Here is a 20146-nt window from a genome sequence, read left to right on the forward strand (position 1 = left end):
TGTTTATTTTATTTTTTTTCTTTTTGAGAGAGAGTGTGTGTGAGCAGGGGAGGGGCATAGTGAGAGGGAGTCTCACAGCAGAGAGCCCAATGCGAGACTTGAACCCACGAACCATGAGATCATGACGTGAGCAGAAGTTGGAGGCCTAACCAACTGAACCATCCAGGCGCCCCTCTTTGTGCCTTTATTTAGATATATTTAAAGCATATACCATTTACATCCATGTTATGATGACTTAGACAAGATGGTAGTCTGTTTTGTCTTTCTTTTTTTCGTGGATTTTCTACTCCAGATATAAATATCTGAACTCGACTTCCTTTCTACAAGCCTAGAGAGCAGGAACTCAGAGCACCTGGCTCCACGTGAATGACTGACCTCTGCTGCCATCCTGTAAAACCCCTTTCCGCCACCTCCACCGCCACTGCTATTGTTAAAATGCTGCTGTTTTTTTTTAAATTTTTTTTTAATATTTATTTTTGAGACAGAGAGAGACAGAGCATGAGCAGGGGAGCGTCAGAGAGAGAGAAGGAGACACAGGATCTGAAGCAGGTTCCAGGCTCTGAGCTATCAGCACAGAATCCGACGCGGGGCTCAAACCCACTACTTGTGAGATCATGACCTTAGCCGAAGTCAGGTACTTAACCGACTGAGCCACCCAGGTGCCCCTAAAATGCTGCTGTTGACATGTCACTGGCAAGTTTCAGGAGGTCTGGCGTGTGGTCTTGCTGTCTGCTGACCCTGGAGCCTTACTCACTGCCTTATGGTGTTCTCTGCTGATTTGTCAGGACTTTGTGGTTCAGTTCTTGTTTTAGTTCTTTCCATAGGCCTGATACATTCCTACCTCTGGTTCCATAAAACATCCCCATGTTTTCATCCTAAGTTTCCTTCCTTTATGTGACTTACAACTAAATGAACCTTATTTCATGCAGCCAATATTTATCTATATCACCTGAGAACACTATCTTGTTTTATTTGCATGTCACTGATTACTGTTGAGTATGGACTTCACTTAGCATGTTCAGTGAGTAACTGTATTGCTTCTCTTACAGAATGCCTATTCATTTCTTTAGCCCATTATTTAGAGACTGCTTTGCATATTTATAGCTTTAACATTTATCCACCATATATGTAACAAATGTTGTATTTTAACTTTAATTATTAACTGGGGTGCCTGCGTGGCTCAGTTGGTTGTGCACTCAACTCTATTTCAGCTCAGGTCATGATCCTAGGGTCATGGGATCAAACCCCACTTCAGGCTCCACACTGAGCATGGAGCCTCCTTAAGATTTTCCTTCTCTCTCTCTCTCTCTCCCTTTGCCCTTCTCCCCTGTTCTCTTACTAAAATTTAAAAAATTATTATCAAATAAGTTAATCTGTTCTTTGAGCTTTGTGTAAAGCTTAGAAAATATTCTTCATGCCAAGATTTTAAAAATAGTATGTTAAATTTTCTTCCAGTCTTTTCTAATTGATTCTGTCTGATGTTATATTTTCCATAATTTACTTTAAAATATTTCAGCAGAGACAGTATCATATAGATGTGTATGTAGAGTTAAATCTAAAATATCTTAGGACTTCATACATTGGATGTGATCTGTTAGTATTTGCAAGTAATCAGAAGTCCACACTCCAGAAGTGAGGTCCCTACTCTGGACTGTTTTATTGTCTTTCTCTTGTTCAACACCAGAGGGTTTTGTTATTACTATGGATGTCAGAAATGATCAGATTTGTGGATTTACCACTTTACACAACTAGATGATTATAATAAAAAACAGATAATAATAAGCACTGGAGAAGATATGGAGAAACTGGACCCCTCATTCATTGCTGGTAAGAATGTCAAGTGGTACAGCTGCTTTCAAAAGTAGTTTGGCACTTCTCCACACGTGAAAGACAGAGTTACCATGAGATCTAGAAATTCCACTCCTAAGTAAATACCCAAGAGAAATGAAATCACATGTCCACATGAAAACTTGTATGCAAATGTTCATGACAGCATTACTGATATTAGCCAAAAATTGGAAATAGCCCAAATGTGTATTATTTAATGAGCATCTGGTATATCTATACAATGGAATATTATTTTGGCATTAACAAGGAATAAAACACTGATACTACAACATGAATGAATTTTTTTTTTTTAATTTTGAGAGAGAGCTAGAGAGAGAGCAAGAGAGCAAGTGCTAGTGTGGGACAGGCAGAGAGAGAGCGGAGAATGCCAAGCAGGCTCTGCACTAATAGTGGGGCTCTGTCTCACGAACTGTGAGATCATGACCTGAGCCAGAATCAAGAGTCAGATGCTTAACAGGCTGATTCACCCACGTGCCCCCAACATCGATGAATCTTAAAAACATTAAGTGAAATAATCTAGTCATGAAAGACTATAAATTTATGATTTTATTTAGCCAAATACATAGAGACAGAAAGTGGATTAGTGGGTACCAGGGACCATGGAAGGTGTAATAGGCAGTGATTACTAATGGGCAGAGAGGTTTTTTGGGGGGTGGATGTGGGTGGTCCCAATCTTTTAACAAGAGATAGTGGTGATGATTGTGAAACTCCTTGAAATATAAGATAAAATACCCAACTGTACACTTTAGAAAGGTGAACGTTACAGTATGGCAATTATATCTGAGTAAGGCTTTTATAAAAGAAACGTGTACATTAGCTAGAAATATTGCACTTGTGAACGGGTCATACATACCTCATGAGTCCTGTGATTCTGCCATTTGTGGTGGTGCTCTAGGCCTAAGGACTTCCTTGGTCATAGGCACAGAATTTTAGAGGATTCTCTAGACTGAATTGACCAGAAGGTTAGTGGAATCTTGCTCCCAGAACATTGTCACAAATGCCTTATGGTGCTATTTGAGATGTCTGAAATCAGCAATAGAGAGCTGAAACTTGGTAAACGTGTAAAGCATATTGAGTGACTGTTTTGAGTCCCAATAACAAATGTTTCTTTGGCAAAATTTGGTCTGAGACTTGGTATCAAGATTATTGTATAGTGAACGAGTTGCATAGCCCTCACAGTGCTTCAGCAATTGAAAGCAACAGATAACTACCAAAAAGTCCACGTTGGATAGAATTATTAACAATTGATACCTAGGAAAATTATTGGCTTTTATGTATTCATCATGTCTCCAATTGCTTTGTACTGAATTAGCTCATTAATTTTGTAAGATTTTATTAATCAATTCTCTTGGTTTTTTTCCCCCTTAGGTACAAAATTAAATCTGCAGCAATGATAATTTGCAACACTGTATCTCATTTTCACTTTATGTCTTTATTCCCTAGCACTTCCAAAGTGATGAATGATAACATTAGCTGCAGTTCATTTCATTTTGTTCAGAATGTAGCAGGTATTTAGTGTTATGTTAAGGAGTTTGAGTTTCTGTAGATGTAACTAATGGGTTTTGTGCAACGGAGCTATTTGATTAGGTTTTGCTGTACAGAACTTTCTCTTCGAGGTGTCTTGACAAATGAACTGGGCAGGAGGTAGAAAAACCATTAAAGAGCTCTAGGCTTGGAAGTAGTCAGGACGTGGAAGTAGAAGCCAAGGTGGAGGGAAGCCTTAGGGGAGAGAGGGAAAGGGAAATGGAGGGCTGGGGAGGGAGACTCTGGAAGGCAGAGAGGTGGGTTGGATCGTGCTGCTGTGTTAGTGTCCTGAAGCTCTTGTAACAAAGGACCACAAACTTATTGGTTTAAAACAACAGAAATTTATTCTCTCACAGTTCTGGAGGCCAGAAGTGTGAAGTCAGTAGCGGAAACTGAAATGCGGGCCAGGACGCTCTCCCTCTGGGGCTGTAATGGAGAATCCTTTCCTTGCCTTTTCCAACCTCTGGTGGCTTGCAGCATGCCTTGGCTTGTGGCTGCATCACTTCAGTCTCTGAGGCCAGCGTCTCCTAATCTCTCTCGGCTTTGTTCATGTCATTGTCTCCTGTCTGTGTCAAATCTCCCTCTGGCTCCTCATGTAAGAATACATACGATTGTGTTTGGGCCTCACTCAGATAATTCCGAATAATCTTCTCATCTCAGGACCCATGACTGTGCAGGACATTTCCCCCTCAAATTAAGGCACTTTTAGGTTCTAAGGATGAGGACCTGCTGGATATGTTTGGGGGGGGGCATTATTTCACCTTCCATGATTGCCATTTACTGAGATATGAAATGGAGCCACAGGACTGCAGAAAATATGAGATTAGTTTTGTGCATAACTTTTTGTTTTTTAAGAAGCCCCATAGTCTGTTCTCAGTGTCTTTCTTCTTTTCCTGCCCATTTTTTGTTTTGTTTTGTTTTTCTTTGTTAAATGTTAGGTATCACTTCTCTAGGTGAAAGAAGAGGACTGGATTTTGTACCTTTTTCTGAGAGCTCATATTACCCCGAGCTGACCTTGCATTACTTCAAACCAATGGAGTCTTCTGTTTACCTTAGCTCAGGCCAACCAGAGTTCTGATGTGTCACAATCTGAAAAAGCTTGGGTTTTCTTTTAAGTAATTTCCAAGAATATCAATCATACTGAATGCCTCTCGAGAAGCATAAACGTTTCCGCATTAATTATCTGCTCCTGAAGTTTCTTTTAATACCAAAACCAAATCCAACCCATGCAAGCATTGAAAACATATTTTTGTCACTGACCCATTCAGCTCAGCAATATTAATAAATGCTTTAAACAGCCAATTTCAGCAGGTATTTAGGAACTGAGAAACAATTTAAAGTTTATTTCATTTCCAGTTTTGGTGGGGTAATATATATCGCATGTGATTGAGTTCTCCTTGGTTGCTCAGGCTGAGAGGCAGCTATTGAGCTGAGTTTCTAGTCTATTTGCACAACTTCAAACCTGAAATTCTATTCTTATTTTCTTGAAAGCCAGATAATCTTGTTAAGTGCTTTCCAATGCCTATCCATCAGAATTACTTGGTATCTTAGAGTCTAGCTGACTTCGGCTTCTCAGTAAGCTTCAGTTTCAAAATACTTCAGGTTTTTTTCATTTCTAAAAGCTTTACTTTTTGCCTGTGCATAATCTGTTTCCCCTTTGCCATAGAAATTGTAGTTTCAGGACACCTGGGTGGCTCAGTCAGTTAAACTTCTGACTCTTGATTTGGGCTCAGGTCATAATCTCACAGTCGTGAGATTGACCCCCACGTTGTTGGGTTTAGCGTGGGTGTTGAGCCTGCTCGGGGTTTCCTCTCCCTGTCTCTGCCCCCTTTTCTGTCCTTGCTTGCTCTGTCGCTCTCTTAAAGTAAATTATAGTTTCAGGAAAAATGTTTTTTCCTTAGATTTGTGTGCTAGATTTCCAGAGATAATATTTGTTCAGCGAATAATAATAATAAAAAAGATGACTAAATGAGTTAAAGAGGATAACTATTACATTCAGATCACTTCAAAGATGGGATAAGTTTTCTTTCAGTTGCTCAAAAAAGTTTTGATTTCATTGTTTTATATAAAAAAATCTGGGGGTGCCTCAGTCAGTTAAGTGTCCGACTTTAGCTCAGGTCATGATCTCTGTGTTTGTGATTTCGAGCCCCACATTGGGCTTTGTGTTGACAGCTCGGAGCCTGGAACCTGCTCTAGATTCTTTCTCTCTCTCTCTGCCCCTCCCATTCTCTGTCTATCTCTCTGTCTCTCTGTCTCTCTCTCTGAAAAATAAACATTAAAAATAAAAACATTAAAAAAAATCTCAAAACCATTTAGTGTATATGTGCATTAAAATATGTATGTGTGTATATGCACAATACATATAATACATACATATACATACACACGTGTGTGTGTGTATGTATGTATGTAAAGAACTTGCTCATTCTAGTCTATAAGACAATATAACGCCCAAAGTAAGGGCTCTGGGCATGGCATCGCCTAATGACATAGAGCATATTTCTGATACCAGCAAAGCAGCCACTTTCAGGTTTTTTCAGTTAATGGATTACTTATTAGGGCAAAGGCCATAAATGCCACCTTCTTCTGTTCTTCTTTCCATAATAAGATACTTCACCATACGTAAAGTGAAAAAAGCTGATGTTTTTGACTGGATACTGAAACCATTTGCTCACTCCATTGGTGCATGTTGAGTCTTCGCTTATGTGCTAGGTTCTGTGGTGCCCGAGCAGGATTTGATAAAGACCTTGCTGGCAGTCAGTGATGCCAAGACTATTAGTGAATAACAGGTAAATAAAAGGCCCCTGATAATTTCTTAAATTTTAATTAAGCCCAGAATCATTCTATTTATAGATACAGAACAATTTTTCATACAGAATGTATGATGCAGAGATGTGGTTCTCTGTCCACATGTGGAAAATTTAAGCTTGACCCTGTTTATAAAATGATAAAGTATTATTCGCCTCTATGTATAGGCTATATTTTTGCTCCTATGGAAAATTAAATAGAACAGTATTTTATTTGTCTCTATTCATAAACTATGTTTTTGTTCTAATTAAAAATTAAATAGATCAGTTCCGATCACGTTTGGCAGTAGAGCCCTTTACATACTTAAACTTTGTTGGCCACAAGTAGCAGTACTTTGGAACTCACTTCATATCTTCAATTTGATTATTTAGCCCCTAAAATAACTATATTGTGTGTTTTGTTAAATTAACATTTTAGAAGGTTACAAATAGCAAAATTGTTTCTACAGTGAAACTATTAACTTTAAATTCATAATATATATTGAGTAGATTTTCTTTTCCAAATTGTGTTTGTGTTAGAATGATGATATGTTTCCCTTTTAAAGAATTTTAAATCAAAAAGAATATTTATCAGGTGGTTTTATTTACTGAGTGGGAAAGAGCAAGCAGTAGACCTACAACATTTAGTTTAACTTGCTTACAGATCACTTTATCTTAATTGATCATGTTATTGTATGATCACTGTACATATGAAGTATTAGAAGTTTTAAAAAGCCAATCACAAAGCCACATTATATATAACAGAGATAGATATTTGAACTTTTAATTTAGTTTACTTTATTATTATTATTATTTTAAATACTTACTTATCTAGAGAGAGAGGGTGTGAGTGTGTGTGACCAGGGAAGGGGCAGAGAGAGAGGGAGAGACAGAATCCCAAGGAGGCTCCAGGCTGTCAGCACAAAGCCAGATGTGGGGCTCAATCCCACAAACTGTGAGAACATGAGCTGAAATCAAGAGTCGGATGCTTAATTGACTGAGGCGCTCAAGTGCCCCTAACTTTTTTTTTAAAATAAGGTACTTATTTCAAGATATTCATGTTTTGAGATTTTAATTATGTAGGCTTATCTATAAATTGTTTTTTTCCTTTGAGGTATATTTTTTAAAATATAGGATAAAAGCTAACCATTGTACCTGTTATTTTTTGAAGTTGTATCTTAATCAGTTTGACGGCTTTTAGGTTACTATTCCCTCTCCCCATAATCGACTGTTATTTTCTATTCTGTCCCATATTGCTAATTAGTTATTTGTCTGTTTAGTGCAGTTCAGGTTTCTTCAAATAAGGCAACATGTCTTTAATATTTATTCTATCTTTGGTAGTGTTTAAGTAGGTCTTGGGCATAGAGTATTTGCTTGAAAAACACTTATAGAATTGCCCTGAAGCTAATGCGAATTACTATTTTCCAGTGAGAAAAAGACAAGCCTGAGAGGTCATTTTAAGGGGCTAACCAGCTGTTCGGTATGGGTCTTGGAATGAGAATTAAGAATAAAAACTACAGGGGCCCCTGGGTAGCTCAGTCTGTTGAGCATCTGACCCTTGATTTTGGCTCAGGTCCTAATCCCAGGGTGGTGAGATCAAGCTCTGCATGGGCTCTGCACTGAGCATGGAGTCTGCCTGGGATTCTCTTTCTCTCCCTCTGCCCCTCTCCCGTGCTGGTATGTGTTCATTCTCTCTCTCTCTCTCTCTCTCTCTCTCTCTCTCTCTCTCTTTCTCTCTCTCAAAAAAAAAAAAAAGAATAAAAACTACAATGACCAAGAAAACTGTAATTTTCATGTTGGCCATGCAATATAGTTCTGTACTAATAATGATATGAGAATTATCCTATAATCAGAAGATGACTTGGGCATAATATCAGAGAAGGCAGGGTTATAGGATGAGCTGCCTATTGTCACCAAGGGAGGGTAGCTTGATGCATCAGTCACTGTTACAAGGGATCAGTACTTATGAGGATTAAATAGTTAAGGGGGGAGTCAGGGAAGCCTTCTCCTGGATGGTCCTGGAAATGTGTTACTAAATTCTTGCTTATCTATTCTCCTATTTCAGGTTTCATGCCAAATACACCTCTTCCATTAACCTAGTATTTCCTCATGCAGGTTACGGTTTAATTAATTGGGCCTCAGTTTTAGTGATGCTATTTCAATTGTATTCTTTTAAGTCCAGGCATATTAATTGAAATTTGAGGATGAATGGTTACTAGAACAACTCAGGCAATTCACAGGTTATAATTTTGATTAGTTTATTTCTTCAGGGAAGCCTTCTTGCTCATATACTGTCTTTTTTCCATAGTTTCTTTTCAGGACTTTGCTCTCTTCCATGTTTTGGCTACACTAGATTTACAGAATAGAAAGAATATTCAGGATTTTTAACATATTCTTGAGGTGCAACATCACATTATAGGCATAAAGTGATAGGTATCCTTGTTCAAGAGAGTAACAACCCCATGGAGGGAAGACTAGCTTTCCCACATATAAAAGTTAACGAGTGGTGTGTGTGTGTGTGTGTGTGTGTGTGTGTGTGTGTGTGTGTGTTGTTTTTTTTTTTTAGTGCTTCATATAGAAAACAAAGACATTTTTTTGTACGAATATATACAGTTCTGTTTGATCTCCTATCCAGAGGTCTCCATTCTGTAATCAGGATCACTCTTCATATTGGTCTATGGACAGGAATTTATTTTATTTTATACTCTAGTGGCTCAACCAATAGGTATAATGGGAGGCCTTCCAGATTTTCCAACAGTCATAGGAAAATAAGTTGTTTCTTTTGGATTTCTCTAGGCACGGTGGCATTTTGTAAAGAACAGAGAAATCCAATGCAGAGATTCAGAAGGGTTGTCTCCACTGGATTATCCAATCCGAGGTTGTGTGTGCTCCTTCTTACTCATTGAGTCAATGTCTGTGAGCCTCAGCGTAGTTTCTTTTTTATAAAACAGACTTTGCAATAATACCTACCTTATTTTACTTAATGTGAATGTGCTTTATTTTTAATAGGATGTTGAAAAGGTAAAAAAAAAACCTATTCATTTCTATCATCAAACCAAACTTTATGATGCATTTGTAATCACTGGTCTTTTACAGTACATATACTATTTAAGAATATTTGCCTTTTCTGAACTCTTAAAATCACATATGTTTGAATTTTATTAATGAAATTTAATGTCAAACAGCAATGGGAGAATTAAATTGCAAATTTCAGGGGCTAATTTATGACGAGATTATGGAGTTTTATTCTTCATCATATATGGCATCTAAGGTTTTTTTGTTTCTTCATTTTTGGCCTTACCGTGTGTATTATGGACCATAACGGTTAGAAGAAACCCTGTGACCTCTAGAATCTATGTTTTAAAATATTTATCTTTATTATAGGTAGAAATCCATTATTTTATATCTGTGGTTAAAAACTGTAGTTTTTTTTTTAAAGGAAACTGTAGGTTTCTTAAAAAAACATGGAAATCACATTAATTTCTTTTAAATATGTGTATGACATAGTTTTTGAGTCACAACCACATTGCAATATTTTGCACTATCATCTCTCCTAGATTTTTATGAACTCTCGAAAGAAAGAGCTAAATTACATTTTTAAAGGACACAAATGAGTGAAAATCTAGTGATATGGGAAGTGTTGAAGAACTTCCACTTAAGCGGAGAAGCACCTTTATAAATATGTGCCACAGTAATTTTTCAAATGGAAATGCTTTAATTTACTGTTTGCTAACCATTGCTGGAACCAATATGTCTGCTTAGGATACAGAGGATTATTTTAATTTGATTTCTGACTAGTGGTTCTTTGAAGCTGACTTAATTCAAAATATAAATATATTTGATATTTTCTCTTCCTTTTAGGAACATCTCAAGACATAATGTCATTTATTTTGGTCTGTGCTGCATTGTTCTCTTGACTGTTTTAATTATTTCTTTGTACAGTGATTCCATGGATGCAGTAACTTTTGAGAACCTGAAATAAGAAAAGACACCATTGTTAATATCAAAGAATAACATTGATCTTAAAAAAAGGCCTTTCAAACACCACGGGCAGTACAGATAAATGTACACGAGTAGTCGTCCTGGGTAGAGGAATAGGCATAAGACAGTTTAAACATGAGATTTTTAGTATAACTAGTAAGCATAAGATGTAATTAATTGTTACAAATTATTACCAGTTAATAAAGGATGAATATGAAATTTAACTTTGGAACCTTCAAGTCATTATTCTAGATAGCCAAAATTTTCATGCAAGAGTATAGCTTCAAATGACTACTTTTTAGAAAAAAATCTGGTTTTGATGGAAATTTTTCTGTTTTTTTCAAAGTTTATTTTTGAGAGAGAGAGAGCACAAGTGGGAGAGGGGCAGAGAGAGAGGGGCATGGAGAATCTGAAGTGGACTCTGCTCTGACAGCAGAGAGCCCAATGCAGGGCTTGAACTCACCAACTGTGAGAGCATGACCTGAGCTGAAGTCAGACACTTAATTGGTCAAGCCACCTAGGTGTCCCTAGATGGAAATTTTTCTAATTGTCTTATTAATCGGGACATACTGAGTTTATTTTCTTGATTACCCAGGGTTATTGTTATGAGCATAGAGTATAGAAGAGCATTACTACCATTGAAGGTAACAGGATGCCTCAATATCAGAGGAATCCAGACTTTCAGAGTTTCTGAGTTTCCATTTTTATTCTGGTTTAGATATGGATATATCTGTAAATAAGAACAAGTAGATGCTAATGATGGCCTCATCTGCTTTTAAATTTTTTCTTCTCCTGAAGAAATCTTCAGTCAAGATCTCTATGTTCATCTTAAATTCCCAAACCACAATAGCAACGTAAAACTCCTCAGAATTGATGTCACAGAAATGTCAATCGATGGCGCTTCCCTGTCGCCCCCTAATTGTGTGGACTAATGTGATCATGTGCTCTGAATCCAAAACAATTTTACATCAGTAACAACTCATAATTCAATTCAGGAAATATTTCTGACCATCTATTTAGTGATTAATGAAGGGATAAAGGGAAACTTGAAATAGTTAAATTTCTTTCTTTTTTTAAATGTTTTATTTTGTTTTATTTATTTTTGAGAGGGAAAGAATGAACAAGGCATGGGCGGGGGGTGGGGGGGTGGGGAGGGGAAACAGAGGATCCTAAGCTGGCTCCATACTGACAGCAGAGAGCCTAATGTGGGTCTCGAACTCATGAACCATGAGATCATGACCTGAGCCAAAGTTCGACACTCAACCAACTGAGCTACGAAGGTGCCCCAATAGTTAAATTTCTCAAAGAGATTTTAATCTAAGAATGTGGAGAGTTGTGTTATCAACCAGCTGTAGTACAAGGATAAGCAAATTGGCCTCCCTCCCTCATCCTGGCTTCCTGAACTTCAGTGATAATCAATTTGAGTAACTATAAGTAGATCTTTAGCAAATTTTTATTTAGTCATATGTATATACATATATAATATATAATGAAGACCTATATTATGATATATACTATATATGTATTATATGTATAATCTTCATTAAGTTTGTATATCTATATACATTTATGCATTTATATAAATATTTTGGCCTTATATTCATCTAACATTTTTTTTATTCACAGAAATCTCCTTGACAGAGACACATTCTCTAAATCTGATCCAAGTAAGTATCTATTTATTACTTGCTTTTTTGAAATAGTCTACTTAGTTTTCTTGCTTGATTTTGTAAAAACTCTATGAAACTTATAATTTTTGTTTATTTTTTATTTAACTTAATTCTTTAAGATTATTTATTTACTTTGAAAGAGAGAGAGAGAGAGACCTCGCAGTGGAGGGAAAGAGTGGGAGAGAGAAAAGCCCAAGCAGGCTCCGCGCTGTTAGTGTGGAGCCAGGTGGGGAGCTCCATCCTAGGAACCGTGAGATCAGGACCTGAGCCCAAATTGAGAGTCAGATGCTCAACTGACTGGGTCACTCGGCCGCCCCCTCCATTTTTTTTATCTTCAATATAGTTCTTGTTTAAATATTTGTTTTTTTAAAAATTTTTTTAATGTTTTATTTATTTTTGATACAGAAGAGACAGAGCATGAGAGGGGGAGGGTCAGAGAGAGAAGGAGACACAGAATCTGAAACAGGCTCCAGGCTTTGAGCTAGCTGTCAGCACAGAGCCTGACGTGGGGCTCGAACCCACGAACGTGAGATCTGACCTGAGCCGAAGTCGGAGGCTTAACTGACTGAGCCACCCAGGCGCCCCTAAATATTTGTTTTAAAGCACAGAAAGCACGAAGGGGGATGGTCTGGAGCCCTGCATCTCAGGTACCTGGGCCGTAGTCTGGCTAAAGAGAGGGAGTGGCTTAGCACATCATAAGATGAAAATACAATGTGAGACCTTTCACTTTGAAATGGAAACCTCATGGTGCTGCCATATGGTAGAAATTACATTTGAAAGGCGACCATAATGGACCATAACTTTAAGTGATTTAGTCTGAGTAGTACTTTTCCTTCTTCTTTTTTTTTTTTTTTTGTAAATAAAAGGAGTATGTAAAGGCATGTTTAACCATGGATATACTGAATTTTTTTATTCCTAATTATATGTATTGAAAAATTGGAGATAACTTGTTAAATGAAAAAGATAGTTTAAATTAGAAAACAGCTGCAGTAATGTGTACAGCAACAAGTGTGTCCAAATCTTGTAGTAGGTAGAAATTCATATTCTGCACCTCTTCATCTCTACAAATATGTGGACAAATGTGGTTTAACTACAGGTGCCAGGTTTTGTAAGACTTTAGAATTCTTGAGGTACTCACTGGGGAAAAACATTATAATTTGTGGGTATTAAAAATTCCTGGGTGGGGGCGCCTGGGCGGCTCAGTCGGTTAAGTATCTGGCTTCGGTTCAGGTCATGAGTCCATGGTTTGTGGGTTCAAGCCCCACATCGGGCACTGTGCTGACAGCTTGGAGCCTGGAGCCTACTTCAGATTCTGTATCTCCCTCTCTTTCTGACCCTCCCCTGCTCACGCTGTCTCTCTCTGTTTCTCAAAAATAAATTAAAAACATTTAAAGCAATAAAAAAATAAAAATTCCTGGGCCTCACTTGACAAATGACTGGGATTTTTTTTTTTTTTATCCCTTAATCTTTACCTCAAACACCTCATTTCTCCTTTTGTGACTTCCTTTCATGGTTGATAGGCTTTCTTACCTTTTACAAATACTGAGGATGGGAGTTGCAAATGTTAAATGTAGACTGTGATATGTTCCAGATTGTTCTAATTGTGATGACTCTGAGCATTACAGGTATGTTGAGAAGAGCTTGACTTCGGTCTAGTAACGGTGTGAAATATTTCAAACTGTTTAACTGTAGTTTAAAAATCTATGTATATCTGTAGCATAATGTAGGTGAAAACATTAGTAGATAATTAATACATGTTTTTGTGCCTAGATCTATGCATGTTAGCTTCTAAAGATATGATATAGTTTTTATTTTATTATTATATACTTTTAGATCTGATATAGGTTTTAGTCATTTGTTGTTTTACTATCAGTTTTCTTACAAGAAGAATAAGGCTAGGAATTATGTGGATTTTTCTTTCTTTCTTTCTTTCTTTCTTTCTTTCTTTCTTTCTTTCTTTCTTTTTTTTTTTTTTTTTTTGAGAGAGCAAGCAGGGGAGGGGGACAGAGGGAGAGAGAGAGAGAGAATGTTAAGCAGGCTCCATTCTCAGAGCAGAGCCCGACTCAGGTCTTGATCTCACAGCTGTGAGATGAAATCAAGAGTCAGACATTTACCTGACTGAGCCACTCAAACACCTCCAGAAATTATTTTGATGTAGCTCTTTGACAGCTGAAAAATAAATTGTATACATTCATATTTTGTATTTATAAAAAGACATTTATATATTTATTTATTTTTTTTATAGTTTGTGTCTTATATGTACAAGGAGTTGGAAATAAAGAATGGAGAGAGGTAAGAATTAAAATTTTTAAAACCATCCATTGTGCTGGAAAATATAGTGTAAATTAAAAATTTGGCCAAGGTCATACTTCTTGATTTTACTTATTTTAAGTCTTATTCAACCCAAATATTGGATTTTTTTTAATTTATGAAAGTCATCTGTGTGTGTGTGTGTTTTATTTGAGAGAGAGAGAGAGAGAGAGAGAGAGCGAGCATGAGTGGGGGAGGGGAGGCAGAAGGGGAGAGAGAGAGAGAGAGAGAGAGAGAGAGAGAGAGAGAGAGAGAGAGATTGAGAGAATCTTACGCAGGCTCCATGCTCAGTGTGGAGCCCGATGTGGGTCTTGATCCCACAACCTTGGGATTATGACCTGAGCTGAAACCAAGAGTTTAGAAACTCAACCAATGGAACCACCCAGGCATCGCTGCTTTTTGTTTTTAATAATCCTCAATATTTGTCCAATTTATGACCTTCTACTCTATTCTAGCCTTGGAACTTGCATTTTCCTGCATCTAAAGTAAATTTAATGTGTTGCAATCCTTACATAATTGAAGTCTGGGCTTAAGTCTCACTTTTAGAGATCAACTGCTGATTTTATAAAATATTAGTCTAAGGGTTTTAAGTCTGGTGTTGATATTCACTATCACCTTCTTTTTTTTTGCCCCTTAGTAACTTATTTAAAATAAAGTAGGAACTCACTCTCCTAATACAAACTTACTTTGTTTAATGAAAGGAAAGCAAGGAGGCAGAATTATTTTGGTTGATTTATATTCTGGAGTATCTCTCCTTTCAACTGGCAGGATGATCACTGGAAGTGAAGGGCGTGCATAGTAAAATAAAAGGCATTTCTATATGCTTGTAGTTGCTGGTTATCCCAGGAAGTCAGTGCTTCGTTTTAATGAGGTTACAGTTTCTGGAGAGATTTCCCTAGTGGGGTCTGTGCTATTTGTTGCCATAGATTGCTTTGCGGCCAGTCATTTTACCAGTGTGTCTCAACTGTGAGATAGAGGATAAGAATAGATCATTGTAATTTATTCTCAAAACTGACAGAATAAACCAATTCAAAAGTTGTCCCTACTGATAATGGGTCAGTGGGATAGTGGGCACCAGTTTCTCATATTTAATTGCTTCTAGACATTTCCATGTGATACTTATCTCAAACTCTATTTATACAATTGTAAATTCATCACTTTTACATTACGGCCTCTGCCTCTTAGCTCCGTGTATAGCTAATATCATCATCAGCCAAAATATCAAACTGCAATTTTTACAGCCACCCTTGACTTCTCCCTCTCACATCTTCCTTATTTATCAGTTATTCAGAGGTGTGAATTCTCTTCCATCCAAAATAAGTCACAAATGATCCAGGTCCTTCATTTATTCAGACCTATGTTATCTTAGTCTTCTCTGTTAGAACGTTCTCATGAGTCCATGCTTCTCTCTCATTCCTCTAATTTTTCCTTTGATTATTTTCCTGAGAGATACGCTGTCTCTTGTCATTCACTCTAGAGTCCCCTTTCTCAAAGGCCTGGGGTCGTTCAGTGGAACTACTGACACAGACCATAAGAGTCAGGCTCGCAGGAGCTGAGCAGTCACGAGGAGTGTTCAGAAAATAACGTTACTGGAGGGACCGATAAAGAAACTGAGATAAATATTCACAAGGTATGGGACCAGGCATCTAGGTCAATACAGATCCCTTGAAGAGGCTTTCCTATTGCCTACATGATGAGAGATGATTTTCTTACTTAATTTATAAGCTCTTTCATAATAATAATGACTAACTAATATTCTAACTTGTTTAGATATATTGACTAATTTAGTTTGTATAATAACTTTAAGAGGTGGATACTATTAGAATCCTAATTTTACACCTGAGGAGATGAAAGCACCAAAAGCTTAAGTGATATTATGAAAGCTACCCACTTATAAATACTGGAGCAGGGATTTCAACCCAGGTCACCTGGCTCCAGAGCCCTGTTAGTAGAGCGCCTTGCTTTGCAGAATCCTTATCTGATCCCAACATTCACCTTCTGGTTTTATTGATGGCAGGACATTCTATAAATTGATTTTTGGGGTTTATTCTTATTTATTTAAGCTTGGCCCTGAATGATAGACAAATAGGAAAGAAGGTCTACTATTAAAGGGAAATAACTGTAATAATAAAATAAAACAGAAAACAGTATTCTGCTTGTTTATTTTTCTCTTTGAAGGAATAAAAAGAGTTCGTAAGAGGGAATGATACTCAAAGGGGACATAAAAGCAAAGTAGAAATGGAGAAGTGATGAGAAGTAGGACCCAGAATTATATAGTGTGGGTAGGAGCAGACGGACGAAGATGAAGATAAAGCAGTCAAGAGACAGGTTAAGAGACAGCATTTAAGAATTAAAAATGTTAAAAACTGGAGAATAGCCAGAAAGAGTAGAAAGGAAATGCCAGATGTAGGAGATAAGCCTTTAGGAGCTAAAATCCATTGTATTTAACAAGTACTTGAACTCGCTGGTTAAAAGAAAGGTGTGAAAAAATTAAATACATTATATATATATCATTAAATCCCCCCAAAACCATGTGAGGAAGACAGTTTCCATATTTTGAGAGCCAGTGTGATGTAGCGGCTACGGAAGTGCACTTGACCTCTCTGTTTCTTATCTGTGAGGTGGGAAATGTTAATGATTGTAGCATATGATGGTTGTGAGGATCACATGTGAGCCACTGATAACAGGGTCTGGCACACAGTAAACATTATATAATTAAGGATACATGAGGACTCTAAGAGATCAAAAAACTCTTACTAAGGGTAACAAAACTAGTAAGGGGCAGGTAAGTAAATTCTTGCATTATAAAATTCTGAAGAATTCATTGCACAAGCCCAGCAGTTGATGGGAAAATGACCTATGAGATTTACTTGGCCTCAAACCTAATATGAAGCAGAGGTGTTACGCAGCTGCTAAAAAGCTAATGCAATCTGAGGATGCAGTGATGGATGTGCAGCGCTGACATCAAAGAAGATAATGCTGTTATGCTGAACTACATGAAATTGTCATCTTCATAGGTCAAAAATGGTCAAGTGTTGGCAATTTCGTGAGGTTCAATCAAATTCTATTGTATTTGGCTCTGGTGAGAGCAGATCTGGAGAGTCGCTTCTCGTCCTTCGTTTGAAACCACCAAAATGCCAGCCATGTATTTTAGGGGGGTATCATCTTGAAGAAAGGGATAGCGGCTATGCCATACAAATTAAGGAATGCTTAAATTGTTTTTCATGTTTATTTGTTATTGAGACAGAGAGAGACAGAGCATGAGCGGGGGAGGGACAGGGAGAGAGAGCAGCTCCAAAGCAGGCTCCAGGCTCTGTGCTGACAGCTCAGAGCCCGTCGTGGGGCTTGAACTCACAAACCGTGAGATCCTGACCTGAGCCAAAGTTAACAATTACAGGACGGAGCCACCCAGGAGCCCCAAGGAATGTTTAAACAATGCAAAGACTCTGACTAGTCATAATAAGTGTCATTAAAATCTTAATGTATATTCATTTAGAAACAGGAATACACTTACTTGATGTTGGAACAAAAAAGGAGGAAACAAAATTTGGCTCAGATGGAGAGACAAAGAGACATTATTTAATCCAATGTGAGGAAGACCTTTGTAACACTAAGAGCATCTCCCAGTGGAATGGGTTTCCTAGAACTGTATGCTGTCACTACAGTAGATGTCCTCTTTCTGGAAGTATCCAAACAGGGGCTGGACTAATTTATCAGGAATGAAATTGGACTCAGTTCTAATTTCCTAATAAGTCTGTTTTTTTATGAGACTGTAGGGTTTAAAAGAGTTTTCTAGCTATTTTATCAGTTCTTCCAATTATCTTTCAAGCATTGAACATTATGTTACAAGATAAGAGCAAATATCACTCTGGTAACTATACTCAGGATATTTGGAATCAGATAAGCAAAACAGTATTATAGATACTTTATTAATAACTTTACATCTGTCCACCCATTTATCAATTTGGCATATTTTTAAGTGCCTGTTATGTGGTTGTGGTGGTGGATAAGATTTTAAAATAGATAGTCTTGCTGCCTCAAGGAGCATGCAAAATATGGTAGAGTTTTACCAGCAACTTTAGTATGTCTATACTGTCAATGTACTGATTTAGGTTTCAAAACTGTGTCAGTAATATGGTACTTGTATTCCTATTTGAATTTACTTATATTCTGGAAAAATTCTGGGAATTTACTTATAGTACTTAAAATTCTGGGATGAATTACCTTTAGATAGCAAGGAGCAGTAAAAAAAAAAAAAAGCTTAAAACATGTTGAAATAAATGCTCCAAATAGATAGAAAAAAATATTTAAAATTGATCTGTAGTTGAAATAGGCAATTTAAAAATTATATCTGACACTATTAGAATTTCCTGCATATCTTCTACAAATTCTAATGACTGTGAATTATCAAAAGCTCTTGAAGTAATTGATCTTTTAAAACTAAAATTACATTTCAGTGCATAACAATTTTGGAGCTAGAAATGATACTTAAGTGCCATGAATTATGAAAATATGAAAACTTCTCAGTGGCAAGTGGAAACATCAAAGTGTTATCCCTGAGGATGCACACTTACCTTTGAGAGGTTCTGAAAATGTAGCAATTAACTTCCTTGAGTTACATTTTAGTTGTCCATAGGTTATCTATTTTGTGAATTACCCTTTTCTGGTAACACTCTTTTTTTTTTTTTTTAGTTTATATATTTATTTACTTGAGAGAGAGAGAGAGAGAGAAAGAGAGAGAGAGAGAGAAAGAGAGAGACAGAGAACCTTAAGCAGGTTCGATGCTGTCAGCACTGAGCCTGACAAGGGGTTTGATCTCAAGAACCATGAGATAATGACCTGAGCCAAAATCAAGAGTCTGATGCTTAACCAACTGAGTCATTTGGGTGCCCCTGTGATGAATTACTCTTAAACATTTAAAACTAGAGTTGGTTTAAGATTCTCTAATTAGTATGTAATGAAAGAAAGCAAGCTGAAATTTTTATAATCCACAGTGATCACAGTTTGGAGGCAAATCTACTGCCACACATTGATCATTGTAATTTGACATTGTCTCTGCTTCTGAACCGTTCCTCTAACACGGAGCTGTTTTAACATGCATTCGTCTCCATACTGAATAATATACATGTAATAGATCAGCACACAAACATATTCAGATGGGATGAGAACATTGTCCTCAGCCCAGCTTAAATTATACTTTACCTATTTGACTTTCCTAAACTTCACAACTAGAATTTCCACCTTACACTTTTGAGGTCCCATAATTTCTATGTTTCTCATGGTCTTGTCACCTTCTTCTTTATACCATTCCACAAACATCAGTGTCTTTTTTGTGAATGTACTGTCTTCTGTCTCTCAGCTTCACTTCTTAACTCAGTGCTCCTTAAAGGCCAACCTCTTGCACAATAACATTTAGAATAGGGCTTTGTTCTTAGAAGGTGGTAGTTATTGTTTGTTGACAGGATAATTTTGAGGATACCCTCAAACATGGGCACACGCTTGACTCTCATGGTTTCAGAACTTATGAACTAGAACATCCCCTTTAGATCATTGTGTATGAAGGTCATGTTTTCGCATGAGAACATTGATGTGGTTCGCTAACTAGTCACAAGAGCCTCATGCTTGTCCTTCAGCTCCTTATCATAACGTTAACTACAGAGTTTGGAATGTGAATTACAGCATCCATTGAAAACATTGACGTCTTAAAGCTTATAGGATACAAGTTTCATTCTCTCCTTTTTGTTCTATAAAAAATATCAGAGTGAACCATCTAAAGTTATTGATATGGGACTGGAAGCTCCCTACAGTCTTGAGGCATGCACTGTGGCTAAGCCCCTGAGGGGCCTGTATGGCTACTGCCTTTGCTATTGGATTCATGCTGCAGAGCACTGAACATTCCTGTTTTGTTTAGTTTTCTTTTTTTAATTTTTTTAATGTTTTATTTATTTTTGATACAGACAGAGACAGAGCATGAGAGGGGGAGGGGCAGAGAGCGAGGGAGACACAGAACGGGAAGCAGGCTCCAGG

General features: G+C 37.1%; 1 protein-coding gene across 2 annotated transcripts in view; it reads left to right on the plus strand.

The window, feature by feature from the left end:
- Positions 1–20146, plus strand: part of CPNE8 (copine 8) — a 222752-nt gene that overhangs the window by 18864 nt on the left and 183742 nt on the right. The window contains exons 1-3 of one of the 2 annotated variants that reach the window (XM_029954823.1): positions 8975–9036; positions 11766–11806; positions 14055–14101. In XM_029954823.1, coding sequence (XP_029810683.1) covers positions 8990–9036; positions 11766–11806; positions 14055–14101 — 135 coding nt within the window. In that variant the 5' untranslated portion in view covers positions 8975–8989. Of the gene's footprint in view, positions 1–8974; positions 9037–11765; positions 11807–14054; positions 14102–20146 lie in introns of those variants that run through there. The other variant, XM_029954822.1, reaches the window with a different exon arrangement.

Source organism: Suricata suricatta, chromosome 10 (assembly GCF_006229205.1).
Source record: "Suricata suricatta isolate VVHF042 chromosome 10, meerkat_22Aug2017_6uvM2_HiC, whole genome shotgun sequence".
In the NCBI taxonomy this organism is placed as follows: Eukaryota; Metazoa; Chordata; class Mammalia; order Carnivora; family Herpestidae; genus Suricata; species Suricata suricatta.